The 15,133-nt window shown below is 46.7% G+C and overlaps 1 protein-coding gene across 1 annotated transcript in view; it reads right to left on the bottom strand.

Moving 5' to 3' along the window:
* Positions 1-15,133, bottom strand: part of ENTPD2 (ectonucleoside triphosphate diphosphohydrolase 2) — a 39,995-nt gene that overhangs the window by 6,564 nt on the left and 18,298 nt on the right. Inside the window, exons 2-6 of the mRNA XM_054998092.1 lie at positions 7,863-7,980; positions 5,956-6,106; positions 4,066-4,225; positions 1,129-1,356; positions 115-384 (exon numbers count right to left, since the gene is read on the bottom strand). Coding sequence (XP_054854067.1) covers positions 115-384; positions 1,129-1,356; positions 4,066-4,225; positions 5,956-6,106; positions 7,863-7,980 — 927 coding nt within the window. The remainder of the gene's footprint in view (positions 1-114; positions 385-1,128; positions 1,357-4,065; positions 4,226-5,955; positions 6,107-7,862; positions 7,981-15,133) is intronic.

Here is a 15,133-nt window from a genome sequence, read left to right as displayed (position 1 = left end):
AAAAGTGGGGTATAAATATCTATAATGAAAACAGTCCAGTGGCTGAACCTGGGTTCAAGAAAAGCCATGTGGCCTCCATCATTAAGCCAGGCCCAGGTATTTTGAGCTACTCACAATGAAGTTTCCTTTGACGCTGGGCTGGAAGATGCCATCAAAGGAGCAGCGAGTGTAGGTGCAGTCTGTGAACCGGAAGAGGCTGCTCACACGCTGGCGGCAGAGGTCTGGGTCTCCAGAGCCCGTCATGTTCACGTAGGCCATGGGGAAGTAGTTGGTAGGCTTTTCCGCAGAGGTGCACGGGGAGTCATAGACACTCTCAATTGCAAAATTCTTCTTGTAATCTCTAGGCCAGCAGGGGTTCTCTACTCTCAGGGCATACCTTTCAGCCTTTTGCAAGAGGAAATAATAATTAGGGCTGCAACAGGTGATTGATTAAAAACAAACATTTCAACTGATTAAAAGATGCACCTGATCCATCAGACAGAAGCTTTTAAAAAACTTTTTATTTTAAAAATAAGCACTTATAAACATGACGGACAGTAAGCATCATCTTTACGAGAGGCACTCCCTCCTGCGTACAAGAGAGAAGGGGAAAGCTTTCTTCCACATCAATGCCTGCAATAAACTTCATTGAAGGGGAGGCCATGGCTTAGAGACTCGGCTGCTCCTTTGCACGCAGAAGGTCCCATGCACAGTCCTCCATATCTCCTGTTAAAAGAATCTCAAGTGTTGGGGAAAGTCCTTTTCAGTCTGGGAACTTGGAACTGCTGCTGCCAGTCAGAGTAAACCGTACTGCCCTTGAGAGGTAACTAATGATCTGACTTGGTATCAGGCAGCTTCGTATGTACAATTCATAAAAACAAAGTACAAGTATGTAATGGGAGAAAAACCACACAGCGCATTCTTGGCATATAGAAAGTCCTAGAGTCCATCCCTGGCGTCTCCTCTTAAAAGGATCAGACAGGCCTTTCTCTGCCTAAGACCCTGGAAAGCCACTGCCAGTCAAAGGAGATGGTACTGGGGTATGTAGACTGATGGTCTGACTAGCTATAAGGCAGCTTAAACTTCGAATCTTCCCACCCACTCCATTCACGAACTGTTTATTCCTGGCTGGCGGCCATCTCTCTTTACCTTCAGCACCTTGGACAGAATCCTCTTGAGGACCTGATCCCTGCCATAGCAGAGAAAACTGTGCGTGTAGACGTTGTACTTCTGCCCGTATAGCAGCAGTGTCATCGCATTGAGGGGGCTCTCAATCTCCTCCTGCGTTTCAAAGGTGATTTGGGTGGAGGCTCCCCCCAGGTCCATGGCTCCAAGGGTTTTCTTCTTTGGACGGACCCACTGCCCAATCCAGCCATACTGGGGGAAGGTGGCATCAGGGGCAAAGAGAAGCACACGTCAGTAACAGTCAGTAAAAGCTGCACTTCATTAGACCAAAACAATTAGAAGGATATCTCTGACTGGCCCTTCTGAATAAAAAAAAAATTACCACCACCACGTGGGGGCCATTCCACCTGATCAAAGCAGCAGCATTAGGAAGTGGGTTTTAACCGTTCCTTTTATGTGTTTTTCTTAATCTAAACCACTCTCCCCAACAAAATTCAGGAGGGGAAATACCTACATGACACAGGCACTTGTATTTTCCCCCATGTAGAGCTAATAACAGGAGAAGATTTCCTGGTAGATCAGGATAATGTTCAAAATATCCCTTCCTCTCTCAGAAGCTACTCCAATCAGAATCCAAAGTATTTGCAGCTAATTTAGAACCATCCTAAGAACGGGGAGACCCAATCCAGATCTCTTGTTACTGCTTATTTTAGATCTGAAAAATAAAACATTGGACTGCTAGCTCTGGACTCAGTTGATCTTTAAAGGAAGTATTCATTTACTCATTTATTTAAATCCATTTAAATTGTGAGATTCATTGCCAATGGACATAGTGATAGCCAAAAGCATAGATGGCTTTCAAGGGGGACTGGATAGACTGATGGAGGAGAGGTCCATCAGTGGCTACTAGCCACAACAGCTAAAGGGAATTTCCACTCTCAGAGACAGTAAAGCTCTGAATACCAGGGCTAGAAGGCAACATCAGTGAATGCTGGGATTCATGAACTGGCAAAATAGCCAGATTCATGCCAATCCAGCATAATCCAACTATGCTTGTGGCCAGATTATTCGGACTCAGGCAGCCACAGCAGAGGCAAAACAGCAGTGAGGGAGAGGCAGCAGTGCAAGCAAGAGGGCAGTGGTGCAAACAGAGGCACGCTCTGCACCGTGGCAGAAGAACAGACTAAGGCTGACGGGGTGTGGGAGGAGGCAGCAGGCCCAACGGATTCCCATCTTACCCTTCCACCCCTACCCGAGCTCCGGAAGAGCCATTAAAGTCACCACTGCCAGCTGCCTTTTAAGCTCCAGGACTCCAGCAAGCCTCACCTCCCTATTTCAGTTTGGGTCTGGGACTCTCCAGTTTAACATTGGGGTTCTCTGGTTTGAAGCTGATTCCATTCCCTTGCTTCATTTTGGTTCTGTTGTGCTGTGTCGGAGAGTGGCTGGGGACAGTTTGTCCAGGGACCCATAGAATTTCACCTGGGGGTGCAATTTTCCTGTAATTTGAAGGGTCTTTGGTGGATAGTCAGGAGTAGGTTCCCTGCAAATTCAGTGGCTTTTGCTTGAAAAGTGCCTCCCAGGCCACACCAGACAGTTTTCTCCATACGCAACAATGGCAGGATAAATTCAGGATTCTCTAACCAGATTAGGAAATCTGACCCAGATGACAGGGATACCAAATTCTTTTGGTGTCCCTGAAGCCTGGATCTGGATCACCCAGATTTGGGGGCAGGTGCATACCTCTAATCATGTGGTTTGTGAAACGAGATGCTTGACTAGATGGACTACTGGTCTGATCTAGCAGGGCTCTTATTAGGTTGTTATGTTATCTTGGCAGCTGTATCTTAGAGAAAGAGATTGCCCGACCGCCCTGCTAACACATTTTTCTCTGGGTGTGGTAAGGGTTTCTCTTAAGGAAAAAGCTTCTTAAGAAGGTGTTATATTATCATATCTCCCGCAATCCTTTCTAAGCAATGGGTTCAAAAAAAAGCTTCAGCCATGTACCCAATACCTTATTTAGCACATCCACAGGCTGTGACTACAACGTGCACTGCAAGACCAATATGGCCAAATGGACAGCTTGTAACATGTACCTGCAACCCCACCAACTTTTATGCTCACTTCCCTCTTTGCAAAATTGTTTGCAATAATCATATTCCATATATATAATATACCTTTCCTGCATGCTAGAAGTTTTATCACACTTATTTTAGTTCTGTAACCATTTTAAATGCTGTAAATTAGCCCTGGTTAAAGATTGGAACCGCCTCCGTGAGCCTTTATCAGCAGGGAATCAGCACCTTGATGTTCAAGTTGACTTCTCCAACACCACTGAAATCTCCATTGGAAGTTTGGAAAGGTTAGCCACCAGGCTGCAGGAGAGCTCAAGTATTGGTTGTTTCGGGGACAGGTTATGGCCCCACCCAGCCAGCCGCTCACCCAACAGAATTCGCAGAAGCACATGGTTGCGGGGGGAAACATGGTGGCAACAGTACTGCAAAAAACTCTGTGTCCCATTGAAATGGGGGTGGGACATGGCTTGAGCACTGTGAAGGGAATGGCTAATCAGATAACAGTGGCTCAGGCACCTGGCACCGGATTTGACAACTCTACAGGTCCTGGTACAAACACAGCATGCACAGGGAACACTTCAATAGATGGATGGATGGACCTACTGACCAAGGCTGAGTGGACTGAAAGAGTAACCAGGCTGAATTCATACACAAACCGGACCTCTGCTGCCTAATTTCACCTGTAATACCATGCATTTTCAAGCTGTTTTGCATAAATGTGTTTATCAGAAATGTCTTCTATGGTGGAGTCGTTATCATCCCTAACCACACACTGCAAGCAGCAAACATGACCAGTTTGTCATTCCCACCGCAAACCACCCCCATTAGTTAGTCTCTCAACTTTTTTGCACCCCCAGAAGAAATAGGCAGATTGAGAATGAGACTTTACCTTAATGAAGTTCTCCAAGAGATAGTTGGTCGTGACCCAACCAAATACACCCTCGTCCTCTCCAGATAGTATTTTTGCTCCTCGGAAGTCAAAGGGGTATCGCTTAAGGGTAGAGGTCACGGCTTCAAGGACACTGTCTGAGGCCTGAGGATCAGTGAGGCTGTAGGAAATTGGACACAGCAATTTGGATCAGGAGTCTGTTTTGAGGTTCACTTACATTATCTGACGTCTCAGTACTAAATAAATATGGGTTGAGCCTTGTTGGAAAGTCCGGAAGCAGCTGCATCAGGCATCCAGTTTCTGGGGCCAGTAAGGGTGGACACGAGGGATACAGACAGACCTGACTTGGCATGGGCACAATCCACCAAAAATTATTGTGCTCAAGTGCTTTTGAAAAGAACTACTGGAGCTGCACCAGAACAGGAGAAATGAAAGCCCCACTTGCAGTATGTGATCAGCAGTGGGCATTTCACACACACAATGTCATCTCTTGCTGTTGAAAGGATGGGGGCAAAGACCATGTCTGAATGCTCCTTTCACACTCAACCATTACGATGATTTCAGCAGTTGGCAGCAGACAATCCCACAGACAATCTGGACCACAATCAGGAAGGGGTTTCAGACCCTGTGTTTCCACAGAGTGGAACGGAACTGTATGCCAAATTGGCAGATGCAGCCAGATGTTTAGAGGTTGCTGGTGTTTGTCACCTAATTTTTCTTACAATGAGAATGCGCTCTGAGAAATTTGTTAACATCAATAAACACAGCTGTGTATAATGGTACCTGATAAAATTACGCACAGTGTGGACACAAAGAACTTTTCCTCCCTCTCCCACACTACCAGAACACCCAGTGCAGTTGCTAGGTAATATATTCAGGGCAGATGAAAGGAAAAACTTCTTCAGCAACACAGGATTAACTTGTGGAATTTGCTGGTACAATAACGGCCACTGGCTCAGATGTCGTTAAAGGGGAATGCAGGAATCTGTGGAGGATAAGTCCATCAATGGCTGGTAGCCGTGAAGGCAAAATGCAGCCTCTGAATTCAGATGGTCTCTCCCTCTGAACCAGGGCTTTTTTTCAGCCGGAACGCAGTGGAACAGAGTTCCAGCACCTCTTGAAAATGGTCACATGGCTAGTGGCCCCGCCCCCTGATCTCCAGACAGAGGGGAATTTAGATTGCCCTCCACGCCACTTTGGCGCTTTTAAACTTTAAAAAACTCCCCCTTGTTCTAGATGACCCAAAGTGACGTCATTGTGCAGTCCTGGGAGCATGTGCGCACTTTGCGCACATGCATGTGGTACCAGGGGCACTACCTCCCGCCAAGAGTTGCCCTCTGTGCTGGCAACCCACTGAGTTCCACCACTTCTTTTCCCAGAAAAAAAGTCCTGCTCTGGACAACAGCTGTCATGAGTCAGCAGTGGGGGGTGTGATGGTTGCCCTCTTACCCTTCTTGTATGCTTTCCAGGGGTATCTGATCGCCTACCATGGGAAATGGAATGCTGGGTCTTATCTATCTATATTAAGCATGATTGCTAAGTGGAACTTCCATATTCAAAGGCAGTATACCCTTGAATAGCAGATACTGAAACAAACAAAAGGGGGAAGCTATCCTGCTTATGGGCTTAATGAAAGCATCTGGCTCACCACTGTGGGGAACAGGAAGCTGGACTAGATGGATCTTTGGTCTGATCTAGTGGTGGCTCTTCTTATACTCTTAAATCCACTGAGCAGTTTTGGACCTCTGTCAGAGCAGTCAGGCCAGAGATGCTGCTCCTGGTGCATGAGAATAAGGTCTCGATATTAAAAGAGGGTGCCATGATATATAACCTTGGGGATCATTTGCACACATTGACACATTGATACAAAGTCAATCTGTGAGTTCTCACTTCAGCAGCCGCATGCCAGCCGTGGCCCCAAGATAGAGTGGGGTGGCTGCGTGCCTCTCCTTTGGGACGTCCGTCATCGCCTGATCAAGACAAGTCATCAAACTCCTCCCAGCAAGAGGGGGGTCCGTGGCGTAGCTGGAGATTCCGCCTCCTGAAGATTCAAGGAGAGAAAGGGGATCATTCTTGAACAGGGTGTGGGGAGTGAAGAAGGTGGACCCAGGTGGCAAACTAGGATTCTCTGGTTCTGCAGCAGTTGCCAGTGGAAACAGAACTGCCACAAGCACAGACCCTGCTAATCTGAATGGCCGGTCCCAGGATGTTTTGGAACACAGGGCTGGTTCATGCATGTTTAATTCATCTTTTGAAGACTGCAAAAATACAAGTGGTGTCTCGAATGTGTGAAGGGGCCACAGTCAGACACAACATGACACTCAATACAGCCAATGTAGTCTAGTGGTTAGACTGTCAGAACAGAACAAGGGAGACACTTGTTCAAACACCCATTCAGCCATGAAGCAGAATGGGGGGGAAGGGGGGCTTGGGTCAGACACCCTTTCACAACCCAACCCAGCTTGCAGCGCTGTGGCAAGGGCAAAATGGTGGAAGAGAGAACAAAGTACAGTACTATGAGTTCCTTAGAGGAAGAGGGGATGCCAGCCTAATGAGGAAGTAAACCTTCATAACCCACCCCCCACTTAGGACATTCACACATTCTGCTGCCCGTGACGTCTTCCCAGCATGCCTGAACTAGGTCAAAGCCTCACTGCCAGCTGTGCTCCTAGTTCTTGCTGTGTGGCTTTCTCCTGCCTCCAGCCTGCCCCAGGGTAGCCTTTCCAGGAAGCAAGAGACTGAACCTTCTGTTAATAAAGTCCTTGCTTCACAAAGGCTATGACTGAGTCAGGATTAAACTGCACCACAGACAATGCCGAGACAGGCCCCGAGGATGCAACTTTTCAGATCTTGATGCCAACCTTCAGCTTAGGAAGGGCAATGTGCCCATCTAAGGGTGTATGGCTGGTACTTCCTTGCCTCTCCACTTTTCCCATTCTATTCTATGTCTTTCAAATAATCATCTAGGCCTTTTGTGTCCTGTTGCCCAGCCTATGCCAGCTCCAGGTCACAGAGAACTCTCTTTTAAGTTGGCACTACCAGATGTGTTCTTTGTCTCAAACTCCATGGGAAAAGGGAAGGAAACAAAGGAAGATGAGGTGGGCATTGGCAAACTCCTTTGTTTTGTGGAAGGTGTGGCAGGGTTCATCACCAAGCCAGGTACCCTCTCATGGTGCCGCCAGTGTGCCCTGTCAAACACATGTTACAAGGCATGTTACTAAACCAAACAGGCCCATTATGCAGTCATACTGCAATGGCATTCCTTTGTGTACATGAAAGAATTGCCAAAGTACCATGAGAAACAGATCAAGCATGAAGCTATCAGGCTTCTGAACCCAAAATGCCCACCTACAGAGATGTCATATGGAACGCAGATTCTTCATTAAAAACAGGAATTAATCTATTTTATTTATACTCCACCTTTCTCCCTAGTGAGGAGCTAAGGTGGCTCCTCTCCTATATTCTACCCCCACAACAACCCTATGAGGTAGGTTAGTCTGAGAGTGTGTGACTGGCCCAAGGTCACCCAATGAGCTTCCATGGCAGAGTGAGGGATTAAAACCAGGTTCTCGCTCTAGTCCGACAATCACTGCCCACTGTCCGCCCCACTTAGCCAAGTGGCCCTGCAGCGCTGGCTTGTAGCCCCTCAGGAGCCACTCAACTTCCTTGCTCCAGGGCTGTTTTTACTTCCCATTCCACTCCTGGCTGTGGCAAGATGAGAAGGGAGTCCTTGTTAGATTTCCAACCCAACACCCTTTTTTAGAACAGATGCCAAGCAGCACCTTAATCACTCTTACCTTTCACATCACACATGCTGTGCTGACTGACAATTCCTGTATCATTCTCCTTGTCTGCTGGCCATTTATACACAAACATGGCTGTGTGGGAAGATCCAGCATCTAGAACGATTCCATACTGCACCCATGTAGAGAAAGAAAGAGAGGAGTTAACTTGACCTGCCAGTCCCCTCAGCAGATACCTGGATTACAGATCAAAATATGAATGACCTGCTCTCCTGGCCTCACAAGGTTGGTTCATAGTCTAATGGCAGAGCTCTTCCTTTGCACAGAAAAGGTTACAAGCTTTGGGTAGCAGGTGTTGGCAAAGGCTCCCCTGTCCTGCCACTTCACCACTGAGACACTGGAAAACCACTTGCAGTCAGATTAGATAAACCAGAAGGCCAAACAAGATCAGAGAAGATCTGAGATTAGGACAGCCCATGCTTTTTAAAAAGGCTAAAAGTGTCCGGGGCAGGGAGCTGCATGGTCAGGAGAAAGTGTATCCCACACACATGGTCTAAGGGCATAACAAGTTTTCCACTACTACCTTGGTGGTATGATGGGATCCTGGTGTGATATCAATGTTAGTAAAGCACCAGAGTGAGAAAAGAGTACTCATCCACATACAACTTTTTTTAAAAATTACCTGCATACGCACACACAAAAACATTTTTTAAGGACTGATAAATCCTTAAACTGCAGCCTGCATAGTCAGCTCCATGCATGCTGGAGAAACTAAATCACATCTCACAAAAACATAGTCCTCTTTTCCAATTTTTTCCCCTCCAGACAGAAAAAGCTCAGAAATCAGAAGTGAATTCTGCTGACGGGTGGGGCTGGGGAGAGGTGTTTACAGGTATGAATGAGTGGGCACTGAAGGGAGCAGTTTGGCTTCCATGAAAGCCACCACCCACCCCCTGGCAGAACACAAATGCACAGGTAGTATGCAGTATCTTCCAAAGGAGGAGTGAGCGGTGGCATGGGGGGGGGGTCTTAACTCCCTTCATGTCCCCCACCTCTTGCCTGCAAACACCTCCTCCCCCCCACACACACACATCATCCCGCCCCCCTCATCAGGCTCAGTTTTTGTTTGCCAGCTTTGTGGGGGGGGGGGTAGGGAGATAAACTCAAAACTGGCAAGCAAAAGAAGGTTTAGCTGCTGCTCCCCTTCTGATGTTCACCCCCAAGTGCTCCCTCCAGCATTAGCATTACAACAGAAATACCAAGTTCTGCCCTCTGCACACTAGGAAGACTGGATGTCCAGGATTAGAACCACCAATATTTTGGAGCAAGGAGAGTACCTCAGAGTATGTGCAGAGTGCTCTTTTATGTATCATGCAAGCCACACTTTGAAATATAGGATGCAAGGACCACTCTATAGTAAAGCTGGACTATCCAGGCTAATTTTCCAGACGCTGCCCTTTGCAGGAGAGCAAAAAAGGATTTGGCCATATCCTTGGCACAACTGGCAAAGGAGGCCTGATGGGAAAAGATCACCTGGGAGGAGACTCACAGTTCTTGCGAAAACAGAAAGCACCAAAGAAGGGCATGGTTCCTAAACATGCCTGTTCCTTTGACCGTCTAGGGATTTACCAGCCACATTCTATAAATAGAGCTTTTATTTACCAAGCGTCCCACCGTAGGTCTGCTAAGATCAGGACACCAAAGGAAATTTTATTAGGGGGGAAGGGATTTTAGTCACAGCAATCCCAAGCCAAGAGGAAAAGGGGAACACCTGATTCAAGTGTGTGTGTGTGGGGGGGAGCATTACAATTTTTCTGATGCTGTATTTGCTTATAAAGAATCACATTTTAAATCCCAGCACTGACTTTTAAAAATCATCCATCAATTACATTAAACTCTGTACAGTTTTAAAAGCGGTCAACAACTGCCACGAGAGGCCAGCAGGCAAAGATCTAGCTGGTGATCTGGACGCAGCATATGAAATCTGATTCTTTAAAGATGAGGGAATGTTTGAAAGCAACATGGTTAATGCTGCTCACAGCAGTGGAAGGAATCTTGAGCCCAAGGGTTCTCTGGACCATGGTCCCCTCTCCTTTTCCACTGGCACCAGCAAAAGGAGAACCTTGCTAGGTTCTCCTGTTCAGCCCAATTTTAAGGAGTATAGAAGCAAGAGCTTCCAAAACTCTAAGGTTAAGGTAACCAGAGCACAGAACCCCCCAATGCTATTTCCAGCCATTGTCAGTGGACCACATGGATCTTTCATCAATTTGGGGTCAACTGGGAGCGGGGCAGGACTTTCTCCCCCAGGATTCTACTTAGTGCAGAGCAGTGGGAGGGCAAGGAGTATTCCCTTCTTAATGCTTCCTTCTCCCCCACCTTGTGTTATAGCCTAACTCAGCCTCAAAATACAAAGAATACAGAATATGTACGAGGGTTTTAATGCATTCATGAAATGCATTTATTTCCCCCCCCCCCCTTCTCAAGGCTGTTTCTCTATCCAAGCCACCCAAGCAACTACTTGTGGGGGTACAAAAAGAGGGCACTAGTGGCTCCTTCAGTCCTCAGCAGCCCAGGAGCTCATTGGTATCCCCTCCGCAGCTTGTGACATCACTTAGGGTTGCCAACCTCCAGATGGGGCCTGGAGATCTACAACTGATTTCCAGGTGACAGAGATCAGTTCCGCTGGAGATAGTGGTTACTTTAAAGGGTAGACTCTAAGGCATCACATCCCTGCAGACTGCCACCCTACCCAGACATAGCCCCCAAATCTCTGGGATTTTCCAGTCTAAGAGTTGGAAATTCTAGCATTGCCACAGGGGTGTGGTTTGGATGGCCCTTAAGATTTTGTCCTGAATGCATGACTGGCATCTTGGACAACGTAGGAAAAGAAATCATTAGGTTTTTGTGTGCACAACATCATCCTAGTGCACTGGACTTTAAAGAAATAAGAAATACAAACTGATATCGGCCAAGCAGCAAATTTTTTAGCCAGCTGGGTAGTTTGGATCAGGGCTTTTTCTCTGGGAAGAGGTGGTGGAACTCAGGACCGCACAATGACATCACTTTGGGTCATCTGGAACAAGGGGGGGGAGTTTTTTTTTGGAAAATTTTTATTGGATTAGAAATATTTTAATGTCCATTACAATCAATTTCCTTTAAATATTCCAATTCTAACCCCCTCCCTTTCCCCCCTTTTGTTGACTTCCAACAGTTTTCCAACCCCTTATCTATTTTCCCCTACTCATTTCAAACTTATTTTACCTATTAAAGGGGGAGTTTTTTGAAGTTTAAAACATTAAGGGGGGAGTTTTTTGAAGTTTAAAACATCCTCGATGAAAATGGTCACGTGGCCAGTGTCCCCGCCCCCTGATCTCCAGACAGAGAGGAGTTTAGATTGCCCAGGCATCTGTCCGGAGATCAGGGGGCGGGGACACTGGCCACATGACCATTTTCAAGAGGTGCTAGAACTCCGTTCCACCACGTTCCAGCTGAAAAAAAGCCCTGGTTTGGATGTACCTTTTCCATGTCCCCTTTGCCTCCCCGTCCCCCAGACAGTGTTTACTGAAATAAAGACTTTAAGCCCCTCAGATGCAGCAATTTGACCTGTCTGTGTAAATCAGAGGGCGCAAGACATTATTAACAACCTCCACAACCCCCCTGCTGTTTTGAGAATGTTGCTTCACAGCCCAGCATGTACCCTCTCCTTCCCCCACCACCCAACAACAGGATGGGGAGTGCTAATCTGGGCCCCATATCACCACAATGGGTAACTACTCTCTGGGGTAGGAAAGAAGCCAGAGCAGGCAACCACCCATAGGGGTAATAAGGGACCTAAACAAATATTGGTGCAAATACTGGACATATTAATCACCTTAAAAAAATTATTTCATTTACACTCTGCCTTTCTCCCCAGTGGGCACCTATGACAGCTTACATTGTTCTCCCCTCCTCCATTTTATCCGCACAACAACCCTTTGAGGTAGATTAGGCTGAGTGTGTGACTGGCCCAAAGTCACCCAGCAAGTTTCCATGGCTGAGTGGGGATGTGAACCTGGATCTCCCAGATCCTAGCCCGACACAAAACCAGTGATGTCTTTAGGACACTGCCAAACTATACAACTCAGGAGCAAATTCCTCTGGGCAGGAGTCAAACCAAGTTGGAAGGAGCATGCATCGAAGCATCCCAAGATCGTAAGACCCGGGGCAGCTAAAGTAATGTCAGCCATCAGACTGATCCTTAGTACTGATCATCACTATAATGTGCCTGGTGCTTTACAGAGAATAAGGCAGACGCCCATCCCTTGCCCAAGGAGTTTACAGTAAAGCCCGTGTAAGTATTTTTCAGATGCATCTTAGATCTTCGGGCAGTGCTGTAAGCATATCCATGGACAGCAGCTAGCGGAACAGCCTTCAGGAAAATAAATTGGGAGACCCAACCAAGGGTCAAGGGAAGATTGCTAGCAGCAGATGCTAGCAGGTGTGAAGACAACAGAGTAGCACCGCTACCTTCACCAAGCGGCCACATAACCCTGGCAAGCACAGGCAGCCATAAGGATGCTCACATTTCACCAGAGATTAGCCCCCAAAGCAATGGGAACAGCAAGGCTAAGGGGGTCCCACCCTACTTGGACATGTGCGCATTCATGCAGACTGGCATGAGGAATTAGGTTGCGTGTTTGTGCAGGGAGCGGAAAACAGACCTTTTACCTAAAGGAGTTGCTGTGGGTCGCATGTTTAATAAGAAAAGGATGAGAGACTAAGCTTCAAAGTTTAAAAAGAAATATGGACTTTATTGAAGGATTTGGTGCAATATTAGGGAGGGGGAAACTTATCCTGAGCATATATTAGCAATACTAAATCACAGCACAAACAGCACATTCCTTATCCATGCTAACAAGGGCCGATTCCAGACGACTAACCTTAAGTCGCCTCATGCCGCCCTCTTCCGGATCGCGACGGGGAAAATGCGAAATATCGCGTTTCCTCGCGCGAGTTTTGCGCGACGACGCGCAAAACTCGCGCGAGGAAACGCGATATTTCGCATTTTCCCCGTCGCGATCCGGAAGAGGGCGGCATGAGGCGACTTAAGGTTAGTCGTCTGGAATCGGCCAAGGTCACAACAGCCACCAGAAATTAATCACAGCGACTCCAATTTGGATCAGGAGTTACGTTTAAGCTAGAAGTGTCGATGTCAGAGAAACGGGGAGCAAGATAGAGAAGTGAGTAGTAAGTACATTGGGACAGAAGTGCCCGGTGTTCCAGGTATGAGGCCTTAACTGGCAGAAACGGCCCAAATGCCAGCTCTCTGTGGTGCATTAAAATGGGAAGAAAAGATATATCTGTCCTAGTCTGTGTAGAAATCAGGACGGGAAAAGGAAGAGTCTAGTGCATTGGGAGCCTGAATTGCAGCCCAAGTTGTAGTCAGGATCAGACACAGATTTCTGCTCTAAAACAAGTTAGTTATAGGATTTGGTGGGCGTTGGATAACATGGGATCATTTTAGAAAGCAAGGGATTGCAACTGAGGATAAAGGAATGATTTGGCAGTTGGGAGAATTATTGGTAAAGAACTGTAGAACTGGGCGTATGTTCACTGAATTACTGGAGACAGGCAGTAGAATGGGGGAGTGTACTGACTGAATTGTCAGGGACCAGAACAAAGTTTGAAAACTGAAGGCATGAAATGACAATGAGTCAGCCCTTTGGTGGGAATTTGGGGACAATGGGAAGGTTTGAATGGGACGTTACAAGGCGGCATCTTCTAGCTGGCATCTTTGTCTTCTAGCTGGTCTCTTTGTCTTCTAGCTGGTGTGGCTTGCTTGTATTAGCTCCATTGAAAACTCACCCTCCCTGGTTCTGTGACTGAATTACCTGGCTGGCAATCCTGGTTATAAAGGTTACGAGATGGCCGATGGCCCTGGCCTCACTTGTGATTAGATTTCCAGGGAACTCTGCATTGTAAGGCAGATTCCTGGATGGTCCGAGATGGTCAATTATTGTCCAGCAAACCTTGATCTTTAAAGGTGCACTGAATTTTAACAAACCCTCAGGAAGCCAACAAAGAAAACTATTGTCAAGAGAGTGCCCTGGCCCCCAGGGGAATCTGGCTATTTCCCAGTGGGTGAGACTGTTTCCTGTTGCCTGCAGCCTGGTCTCAATCTCTCAATTTCAATATCAGACTTGAATTCCCTCCTGCAATCTCAGGCAGCACATGACCAGAAAAGTCATTTACTACTACTACTACTACTACTACTACTACTACTACTACTACTACTACACTTCTAACTTGCCCTTCCCACAAACGGGCTCAGGGCGAGGTACAGCAGTTATAAAAATATAATACAAATATGAAAACAATTCATAAAACAACAGTTCACCATAAAATCAACAAACAGATAATAACTGTCTGTTTGGGTCATGCAGGTGACCCAAAAACATGACTCCTGACTCAGGGCTTCTTTTGAGGTTACAGTCTCCTTCCGTGCGTGGTAGAGGTGGACCATGTGCTGGTCTAGTCAAGGGGGCTCCAGGTACATTCGTAGCAGCCCTTCTGTATAATTCCAGTTGTGGCAGGGGGATGATTGTTTAACAAAGGCTGAGTCCATATCATTCCAGGTTTTTGCAATTGTCTGTGGAAGGCCCCTTCGTCCTTAGTTCCAAGGCTGCAAATTCATCATCCAGCAAAGATGGACAGTTGCCAACCAGTCTTCGGTGCCAAGGTGGCAGACGTGATTTCATTCCTTTGCGTTCTACAGCCCATCAACAAACACCAATTCTTGTCAGAGCTTGTGCGCTGCTTTTCTACCCTGAAGCCGGGATTCTCTGTCTCTCTGTTTCCCAGGGATACGTCGCCATCTATACTCTAAAACACTGTCAGTAAGACATTTTTCACTTTTTCCACCTACATGGTTGCTTTGGCAATAACACTAAGCATGCCTATAGCCCTTGAGAGTATTCAGAATGCCTCCCATGTTTTATGTAGGCGATTCTTACTAAGGTGGTACCAATTAGCTCCATATTGTAGGTAGAAAGCCGAGGCATACAATGACTTGCCAAAGGCCACCTGGCTAAATTCATATAAGAAGCAGGACCTGAATTGGGAATCTTCCCAGCTCCAAGTCACTGCATACACTATCTCAGAGTAAAATCAAAAAGAGTCCAGTAGCACCTTTAAGACTAACCAATTTTATTGTAGCATAAGCTTTCAAGAATCAAGTTCTCTTCGTCAGATGCCTGATACAGAGACTCCTGCTGTTCTCTTTGCAAGGAAAAAAGAAGAGCAGGAATTCTATATTCCCTGGATCTAGTACAGAAGAATACCCTGGA

This window comes from Eublepharis macularius, chromosome 14 (genome assembly GCF_028583425.1).
Source record: "Eublepharis macularius isolate TG4126 chromosome 14, MPM_Emac_v1.0, whole genome shotgun sequence".
Lineage (NCBI taxonomy): Eukaryota > Metazoa > Chordata > Lepidosauria > Squamata > Eublepharidae > Eublepharis > Eublepharis macularius.
This window is presented reverse-complemented; position numbering and strand designations above follow the sequence as displayed.